Source organism: Aptenodytes forsteri, unplaced genomic scaffold (genome assembly GCF_000699145.1).
Source record: "Aptenodytes forsteri isolate BGI_AS27 unplaced genomic scaffold, ASM69914v1 Scaffold290, whole genome shotgun sequence".
Classification (NCBI taxonomy): Eukaryota; Metazoa; Chordata; class Aves; order Sphenisciformes; family Spheniscidae; genus Aptenodytes; species Aptenodytes forsteri.
The window spans coordinates 305,291-315,596 of record NW_008795244.1 but is presented as its reverse complement, the minus strand read 5'-3'; the positions used below and the strand labels follow the sequence as shown (position 1 = coordinate 315,596).

Sequence of the window (10,306 nt, the reverse complement as noted above, 5' to 3'; positions counted from 1 at the left end):
CAACACCTATTTGGAGCTGGGACCTTCTGTGCTTTCCTTGCAGGGCTGGGCCCTAGGGGGAAAAGGACTAAAAGATGAAGAGAACAGACTGATGATGGGGCACAACCACTGTAAAAGAAGGGAGGAACAAAGAAACATCTGCAATAATCTTTAGGTGTCTAAATAATCTGAATCCTAACTAAGGGTATTTGCTGAATCCTAATTAACTTTACACATTGCTCACTTATGAGACTACCAGATAAAGACCGTGCATTTCAAAATTGCTTCTAATGAGTATCTGTCTAGCTATTAAAAGATCCTTGTAAACTAATATATTTTCTACTGTAGATTTTAATTAAACAGCAAAATATTTGTTAAGAATGCAATCTTCTTTGAATGAATGAAGAGATAGCATACTCTGGACTGCCTATATTATGCCTATAGGCATAATACTGCCTATTTTGTATTATCTGATTCAAAAGGTAAAATTTACTTTATGTATGCATATGAGAAATAATTTGCATTTCTTAGTATCTTAAAATTAAACTAAGAGCAGAGTTCTCTTTCAAGACTTACTATATGGGAAATTGTTTTATCATCATGGAGTTGTTCAAAACATCCTAATGTCTCATTGCAATCGTTAGATTTAGTTAGAAAAATACCAAATAAAGATTGGCCATGCAGGGTGACACTGAGCCATGTTACTAGAAACAAGGACAAGCTGTTAAATCCTCTCCTGGACTGAAGTGCCCTCTGTTAAAATACAGGCATATGGATTTTTGTAGCCGACATTACCCCCATATCCTGTGTAGCGCAGCCAGAAGAAACAGACACTCAGACAAGATGGACAGTCTATTCCTTAGAAGTGACTCATAAGCACGCTCACAGATTGCCCTCAGACATGAAGGGTTTCAGCATCTAATGGGATTAGGCCTCTTTCATCTCTCCTTCCTCACCCCATCGACCCCAACAGCAAATTCCCACCAGCTTCAAAAGGGGAGAACTTGATCAGTAGCCAGTAAGTTACAACTATTGCAGCTTTTGTTTCTATGTTGTGTAAAGGCGCTTTTTTTTTTTTTTTTTAAAGATGGAAGACTGGTAACAAAGGCTCCTATTATATTGTGAAATACCAGTCTTAGGCAGGAATTAAATGAATAACAAAGTCACAGCCCAGATCAAACAGTCACAACAAAGGGTAAGCAAAACACATAAATGTCATGATCAATCCTCTTATTCCAAGCATATGCTTTGTAAAGCATGATAAATACTGTTTAACTTGCCTCCAAATCCTCAAGCAAACAAAAACATCCAAGCAGCATCTGTCATTTATTCATATTGACCAAGAAAATCAGAGAACCTTAGCCAGTATGCTGGAAAATGAAGCTCAAAGCAAGTGATAAAACCAAAATTCACAGACATCGATAGCCTCAGCTGACCTCCTGGACCTACCAGGAGACATCAACATCCCTTTTTGCCTTGAGCTCTGTTTGAGGCTCAGCACTTTATTCTTCACTTAAGGGTTTTGAATGAACTATATATAACTTGAATGTGATTTGGGGGGTGGGGTGGGGTGTTGATTTTTTTAAACTCCACAAGAGTGAGCAGTTAATTTTATAAGTATTCCCTGGGAAAACATGCAATTAAAAATACAATATAACACAGGCAACTTTCACCACTGAATGCCAGTTCAGCTGCTAGCAGGCAAACAGCTAACAAAGAAAGTATCAGGGTTTCAGATCACAACACCCAGGAGGACTGCTGTAACTACATACTTGAAATTCTTCATTTTAATAGACAGCAATGTTATAAGCATGTTTCACAGGAAGAAGTCTTCCCTATATGCAAAGACTCCAAATCAAGACTATATTATGTGCAATTTTGCACAATTATGTTCATTATACATATATTACTTTATTAAACAAAGCCATAGGTTTAATCTCACTTTGAAAACAATCCTCCTCCTATCATATAAGGATTTTTTTGGGGGAAACAGTATGTTTTTATAATCCCTGTGCTCTCCCCAGCAGTATCTGCCTCATAGATGGCCATAAGGACCTCCAAGTGTTGAGGGCCAGCAGGAAGCAAGCCATCTGCACAGGCAGACAAGAGATGATCACCCTCACAGGAGCAGAAGCAGGGAACAATCAACCAGTCCATTTAAAACGAGCCATTAGAAAGAAGCAGTATCCAGAATATTTGTTAAAATCTAGAACTAGTCTATGGGAAGCAGTAATTCCCCCCAAAAAATAAGTGAAGTACCTCGGGCTGAAGTACTAGTCATGGGGCATAAATAATTGTAACCAATTATTGAAAATAACCCAGAGACACAGCTGAAATAAGCCTCAACATAAAGAACAAAAGCAAAACAATAGAACAAAGAGATAAATATAGGAACAGGCCATTGAAGAAAATGTTTCTCTAAGAGTGTCCAGCTGATCTTTAAAATTTAATCACAATTCACCAGTCAATGCTTCCTTACATGTTTTATCAAGAGACACCTCCCTGTAAAGCCCTCTAGTACATACTGGTCATGTATTGGCAGGGACCACTTAAACAAATCAATTAGTCATTAGTACCTGGTGTGCATCCAGCTTAATGAAATAGTCTTTTCATCCATTATCATAGATCAGAAACAATCCCTGCAGAGTAAATGATGCAGTATCTTAAAAGTCATGCTGTGTTAATAACTGAGATCAGGGTTATAGAGATCATTTTAGAGCTTTACATAATTTTCAGTTTAACAATAAAAATCTACATGTGGCTTACTAGGACAAGTTTGTTTGGTTAACTCCCAGGTATTAATGAGCTTACATTCATTTTATGGGACTGAAGTCTGTTTAAAGTTTTTAGAAAGCTACCCAAGGTCATAACTGGTTAGGAAGGTTACCAGCTTTCTTAACAGACTGAACAGACTACAAAACCAGTGCAAGACTGTGACCAGTACCCCTTGCTCCTGACCCCTTATGCGTATTTTATTTTTTTTGTCCAGCTAAGTTGACAGGGAACAGCTCTGTTAACTACAAAAACAAGCAGCTACAAGAACAAGGGTGGGAGGGATAGAGTTATACCATACAGATAATACTAGCAAATCCAGAACCAGGTTAAATAAGGGAGCTCAGGAACCAAGCCTAGAGCCTGAAGTTACTCTATATGCAAAGCATTAGTTGGGCTAGGCAGTACAGAACAGCAATCCCAAACATTCATCTTGCAAAACAGGGCAAAGCCAGCAGCTAACTGATTCAAAGAGCAAATATACTCACCTTCTCCAAAGCTTAGATGCTCAAGTCATTGCTGTAAACAGAAAGCATCAGCTATTCAGAAACAGACGCTATAGCCTTCTTCTCCTGATGGTGGGTGCTTTCACAAATTGATTAAAATAACTGAGGCGGCTTCATTTTCACAAGCACTGGTGGGATCAAAATCACCCACTTAATATATTCACCAACTTAACTACAGGAGTACTGACCTAGAAAAGAGAGCGAGCTTTGATGCCTTCTGCATCCCTGGTTCCATCAGTGCTGACAGAGCAGATGTATCTTACTCTAGACTCTTTTGAAGCAAGAAAAGTGGAAGAGGTCAAGTATTATCTTATATACCATATTTTTTTGAATGCCTTTAAAAAGCTCACAGATTTACCATGTACATAAGAGATAAGTGATGATAATTTACCTGCATATTTGAATACGACCTCTACAAAATGCATGACATAACAGTAATCCCACCTATTGCAATTAGATCATAGCTTCTGAATTTTGTTCCCCCATGTTTTGACCTCATCAGCGCTGACCGACCTTCCTGATGACCAAGAAGCCAAGTACCAAAGCCTCTGCAGAGCCAAGAACCACAAGCACTTACTTGTATCTCCAGAAAAAGATGTGAAGGAGCTCTGGGAGAAAGAACACCTGGCAAAATAGTCCCCAAGGGTCCCAATACCAAGAATGCACTTGAAGACCCCATTTCACTACAAAGCAATTAAGAAATAAATACCGGTACAAGAGACACTTGAACTGCTCATTAACCTCCTACTGTGGCCATGCCTGACAGCTACAACACCATTATGAAAACACCACTGGATATGTTGTTTCTCTTTTCTTTCCTCTCACTCAGGAGTCTGTTGTCACCTCTTGAAATTTAAGACAGACAAATACTTAAGCATCAGATATGTTTATTAGACAATTCAAAAAGTCAGTTTTATTAGACAATTCAAAAATAAAAGTAGAATATGTTTTAATTTCCATGTTTTAATACTTCATCCTCTCAAGAACCTGGCAATCACAGAAAATAAAAATAGTGTTTACAAAAGTTACAAAAACTGCACTGGATTCCGAATTACAGAAAACATGATTAGTTGACAAGGAAGCTTTATAAAACGCAGTAACAGGTTTTCACCTGATTATGAGACATAATGATATCGCCATGTATATGCATTCACAAAATCAGCATAGTATCGAAATTAAGGCACTTTGGATACACAGTATTCACTTCCATATAGGAAAACAATTTCAGAGAAACCACAGTGAATTGCTACTGGTAGATAGTGACAGTATGCCCAGTACTGGCCATCAAAGCACCAGGTTTGTGTGAATGAGTGAAGCTCTTGATAAAAAAAAGCACTGAAATTTTTTTTTTTTAAACCCTATTTGATATCGAAGACTCATTCAAGCAAATTTACTTTTAGAGGTCAAGGAAGATTTCCATGATTTAAACACTGTTAAACACAATTTTTGAAGTTAAACATTTTAAAATAAAAGTCCATGGTGATAACTGCATGAAGTTCACATTAAGGATTAGTGCATGTAGCTGCTTCAAAAGAAAAAAAAAAGCATTGACTTTCTCCATCCACATTCACCTGCCATTTCATGAGGTACCCACCAGCCACAGTAATATCAGAGGAAATACAGTACAACAGAATAATACATCAAAGAAGCAACCTCTCTTCAAGACTGTACTTTCTGGTCCTCCTTGTGTTTACTGCGTATATCCCAATCTGCCACAAGCACACTATTTACCAATAGATCTAGAACAGATTCTACAAATAGATTCTCTAATTGCTGCCTGTATCCCAATCTGCCACAAGCACACTATTTACCAATAGATCTAGAACAGATTCTACAAATAATGATTCTCTAATTTAAAGAAAAATTAATCTCAGTTGTTTTTCACACCACTGTCTTGAAAGCAAAATTTCATCAGTAATTGAGTAATTTTGTAGACTTGTATTGCAGCCTTTGGTACATAAATTCTAAGGAGGAAAAATACTCAAGAACCTAACCCTGCAAGCACACGAGTACTTTAACAGGAGTTAAACAGAATCGCTAGCAATGACTTCAGGCATTTACAGGATCAGGCACTTAAACTGTGTATTATTGTTGCTGTTTTACTTCACCAATTTGAATGAAAAATGCCATGGTATGGGAAAAAAGCAACTTCTCAAAAAATCAAAGCAGGACTTGTACATGGAAACTATGATTACTCTAAACAACCCGGCTCATAATTAGAACAAATAATTTCCCTGGTAGTACTTTACAAATCAGTAGGGTCCAACAGATTTCACCTAAGTCAGGAAGAAGACACTGTAAGAGAACTTGTTTATGCACAGCATCTTTACAAGTATATTCCTGCTACGTCTTTGATGAAGCATTAATATCCAGAGAAAACTGCCTTTTAATGTTAATTCTTCTTTTACACAAATGACAGCCTAGACACACTTCAGTATAAAATACAGCTACTCAGCATTCCTCAGTACTGAACTGTTCACCTTACACACATCTGAAGTTTAAATTTAAAACATGTAATTAATCTTCCTGAAACATGATATTCCATTCCTACTTAAGTGATACTACATTACTTGGACCACAGAATGATTTCTGTACCCTTCCTCTAGGGCACTGAGCATGAACAGAAGACCCAGGATCAGAGCACTCATGTAAAATTCATTAATTTTTGAACCTTTGCTCTGCACAGCAATCCACAGGACACCATTTTGCAGTACATGAGTATTGAGAGAGTTTGGAGAGCAGCATAAGTAGTTCCATACAACTTAGGGGGCAAAAAGCACTGCGTTGGTGAAGCTGCCACATCTTGTAGGGTGGATTCTATTACCTCCTTATACAATGTCCCTCATAGCTATACAAGGTGATAGCAGTCAGCTGTGAACTAACTCACACAACTATAAACACTCATTTGCCATCTGCTAGTCTAAAGAACTTGCAATAGTAAAATACACCCTATGCAGGAATTCAGCTTCTTACTTCACAGAGCAGAAACCTCTTTATGTCCATTTTTCTATGAAAGAATAAACTAAGGTATCTCTTCCTTTACCCCTTTGCAGATATTGAAATGTCTTCTAGAGTTAGGGTTGTATCAGAGTGCATTTTTGCAAAACTACGTGCCTCCACAATTTGCAGGATTCAGCAAGTCAAAACCGTAATAAAGTTTACTTTTATAAGTGCGATTATGTGAATGTTTACTAGAATAATGCCATTTAAAAATATAGTGTTTTAATATAACAATCTCTTCTTACAGACAAAAAAAATAGTAGTTGAACAAGTATGTTTTAAAAGCAATGAGAACTGAGGAGATAAAGTCCTACCCAGCAGAACACTCACTTTGCAATTCAGGCATTTCACACATAAGAATACAGAGTTGTATAACTACATCATGATTGTAAGTGTCCTGAGCATAGTTTCTTCTTTTGTGAATCTTCATAAGAGAAGTAATGTCAGCTCAAAGCATTAAAGAGGCATTAAAGTATATTATTCCCAAAATACATCCACAGTTAAGTTGAATAGGGACAAAGCCTGAGCATCTTGTGGGGGGAATTATTTTTTAAATGAACACCATAAGTGGAAGGAAGGGTTTTTAACCAGGGTTATTTTCTTTTTCTTTCGTTAGGTAGTAAAAGAGTTGGCATAACCTATGTTTGTTTTTATGTTTTCAAGAAAAAACACTAAAATTACAATTACTTAAATGAAAAGCAAGTATTCATCAATCCCTAATCAAAGCAGAAATATTGATCAAGTTGAACAATACCAAGTAGGACAATCTTTGTATTGGCCTATTTTGATTACATGGTTAAAAAAACACAACAGGCATGCTGATCAATATCACATGTATCAATGATACTACTGTGATTAAAACAAAAGTTAATGCATATATAGTGAAAAAATGAGTAAAACAGCTTATGTTTTGTAAACTTATTTGGGGACAAATTTGCAACAGTGATTCCAGCTTTTACTGAATACATTAAGACAGCTGTCACAAGGGCCTTTTCCCTTTGGCTGAAATGCATTTTAAAAAAGCATGTTATGATCTGATAATGTAAAACTACAGGCATATGCACATACATACATCTCAGCGTGCACACACACATATGTTATAATATATACACATATACACACACAGAGTATACATATGGTGATACATGCTGTAAAATATTACCAGCATCAGAGCGATGTCCTACCACTGTTCCCAGCTAAAGTCATCTCCTCTACCAAACACAAGAAAAAAGCCTAAAATAGTAAGGAAAATGACTGCATTGCCAGCCAGCACCAGACCACAGGCTCCCCATTTGATCTGAAATGAAACAATCAAAGCAGTTCTTATAAGATAGGTTTAGGCCAGTTATTTATATGCATTAGATAAACTAAACGAAATACTACAGAAAGGTGCTAAAAGCATAAAGAAAAAAGACAAACAATAAATAATTCAATTTATGTGACTAATTATTCAATTAGCAACCACTCATACTACTAATACAACACTTCAATAGACAGGCTAATAATGCTATGTTTTAGAACAAAATAATTACCTTGCCATACAAATCACTAAAACATACCTAAGCCATAGAAAAAAATCTGGTGAAAACTAGTGCTCCCCTTTAATTGGTACGCAACAAAATAAAAGATCACCTTTCAAATAAATGCCAGTAACAAGCATGGAAAACTGTACGTAGTCTTAAAGGTAAATAGCTTTCTTTAACGATCTGCCCGACTGTGGTTACTCAAATAAACGACATTTACTCTTAAAAGATATAGCTATGAATTAGAGTTCCCCCTCGTGGTCACTTCTGGTTCTGCCTACTGTCAGGTCCACAACTTAAAAACAAAAATGCAGTGTCAGGGAAATTGTGCATTACAACGAAATTAAAACTAAGCACACAAGTTTTAAGCAAAACTGAAAGACTGAAGGGGAAAAACAACGCAACACATAAAACATCATTGGGAGACAGGATGAAAGAGTTCTTTGCCTTGCAAAACAAATGTGAAAATCTCACCACTGAAGAGCAGTTCAGAAAGCAAAGAGAAAAGAAGCTAGCAGAATTTCCTCAGACTTTGAGGGGACAAAGCATGAGCTTGGGAAATGCTTTGAAAACCAGAAGGGCAGCTCTGGAAGTTTGGCCTTTTATCTTTTAACTGATAATGCACTCCAGTCACCAAGTTTTCAGCATCCTAAATGGAGAAAGCAGACATTCTGAGATAAAAATAAAGAAGGTGGCCCAAGAAGCGGTGCAAAAGTTGATGAGACAGAGAGGCATGAGATGTAAGAGGAGATAATATCTTGTACTGGACCAAAACAAAGCTGGAAAAAAAAACAGCTAAAAACTTTTCAGTCATGCAAGTCCTTTGTTCAGGTTAAAAAGCAGTATTAACAGACAAAATTTCAGCAGAGTGATTATTTTCATCAGAATCTAGAAACATCACAGTAGTGAAATTAAAGACAGGATTCACAAACCGCAACAGCGCACTTAAAAGATTATACTCAGTAACTGGTGCCTTACAATAAAAATTAGCAACCAGAACTTACCGCTTCGACCCGTGCAAGGATTATAGGAAATCCAAAGGCAGAAACAACAATTCCAGTTGTGAAGAAATATGCCAATTCCCTGCAGGCACTGCTGGCTGCATCACTGTCATCACTTACTCTTTTTGCAATGAAGTGGGGAATGGGGCAGATGAAGTAAAATATTAAGACAAACAGAGGCCAGTATACACTGGGGAGGGGGGAAAAAGGAAATACACAATCAGTTTAGACAGATGCTTCAATGAAAAATATCTTCTGTTTAGAAAAAATATTTGCAACAGCTGTAATCCTACTTTATGGTCTGAAAAGTGGATTACGTGATTTAACCACACGCTTTCACCCAAAGGGGCAATCCCACCTCATTTTCCCTGCATACTGGCACAAGCACTCATATAGCTTCGTGCAGAGCAGGATCTAATTTATTTAAATTTGCACCACCTTGCTGATTCAACTCACACCACCGCCTCACAAAAACAACAGTCACCACACACAGGGCACAGGAAATGCACGCAAGCGGGATGGAAACCAAGAGCTTTCCCAAATTAGAGGGGTCCTGGAGTATAAACAAGCCGACTGTGAAGGCACACCCTTGCACGCTCATCTCCTTGGGAGTCCTCTCATTAGCTTCACCTGGATTTTTAAGTGTAATAGACATCCCAGTCGGAGTCTTGTGATAGAAGGATTGTTTAAAGAAACAGGGAAGTAAGGGAAAGAATTGTCCGAGGTTAAAAATGACTGTTTAGCAAGATGGCACTGCTTTTTCTGAGAAAGTATAGAGCTGTTTTCAGTCATTTTTTAATGGAAACGCAAGTACTGGCTAAGGAGGTGGTATTTAATCCTAACAAACCGCCATGTGCCAAGAGCCAAAAAGCAGCTAGAAGATAACTAGAGCCAAACTGCTCCATTAAATGAGATTAACACCTCAATTAACATATATAAAGAGGGGGAAGTTTTGGAAACGAAGCCGGCCCGCTCACCCGTAGTACTCCAGGGCGCAGCCCAGCATCAGGAACGTCAGCCCGATGGCTCCGCTGAAGGACAGCGCCACGAGAGCTGCAACGGCACAAGACAGGCGGTGAGGCGGAAGCCGCCTCACCGGTTACCGGTTACCTCTCCCCGCGACACCCGCCCCCCCGCTGAGGCAATGCCTGGGAAGCGGAAGCGCAACCCGGTCGCTCTGCTCCCTCAGAGGTGGGACCCTGGCCCGCGAGCAGCGGGCCGGGAGCACTCGGTACCTTTGATGCCCGCCATGTTCGGGGCTCTGAGCGACGCTGAGCTGAGGTGGCGGCGGGCGACTTCCGCCTACCGGCCACTTTACCCCGCCTCCTCCTGCACCACGTGAGCGGCCGCCTGAAGGGGCCGGCGTCACCTATGAGGCGATTCCCGGGCTGCCCCGCCCCCTACCTATGAGGCGATTCCCGGGCCCGCCCTCGCTCGGGAAAGGGGAGCGCACTTGTTGACGGCGCGGGCGGTCGCTCGCCGTGGGGAAGCGGCCGGGCCGCGAGCCACCCGTCGCCGTGGTTAC

General features: G+C 39.2%; 1 protein-coding gene across 7 annotated transcripts; it reads right to left on the bottom strand.

The window, feature by feature from the left end:
• Positions 1-4,128: 4,128 nt before the first annotated feature.
• LEPROT lies at positions 4,129-10,079 on the bottom strand. 7 transcript variants are annotated; one of them, XM_009278725.2, is made up of 5 exons: positions 10,017-10,079; positions 9,759-9,834; positions 8,785-8,971; positions 7,420-7,554; positions 4,129-4,244 (listed from the first exon to the last, which is right to left on the bottom strand). In XM_009278725.2, the coding sequence occupies exons 1-4, from the start codon at positions 10,030-10,032 to the stop codon at positions 7,438-7,440; spliced, it is 396 nt and encodes a 131-aa protein (XP_009277000.1). In that variant the 5' UTR covers positions 10,033-10,079; the 3' UTR covers positions 4,129-4,244; positions 7,420-7,437. The 7 variants fall into 7 exon arrangements, with proteins under 7 accessions (XP_009277000.1, XP_009277004.1, XP_009277001.1 ...); XM_009278729.2 differs by having other exon boundaries at positions 7,420-7,490; XM_009278726.2 differs by lacking the exon at positions 4,129-4,244 and adding an exon at positions 5,017-6,681.
• Positions 10,080-10,306: the final 227 nt, after the last annotated feature.

What these genes read in the sequence shown, in the direction of transcription:
- LEPROT (XM_019471919.1), bottom strand. An exon ending in TGCGCCCTGGAGTACTACGG is followed by an intron (nt 8,972 to 9,758) that starts GTGAGCGGGCCG and finishes CCCCCTCCCCAG; the next exon opens with TGTATACTGGCCTCTGTTTG. An exon ending in TCCTTGCACGGGTCGAAGCG is followed by an intron (nt 8,430 to 8,784) that starts GTAAGTTCTGGT and finishes TTCTCCATTTAG; the next exon opens with GATGCTGAAAACTTGGTGAC.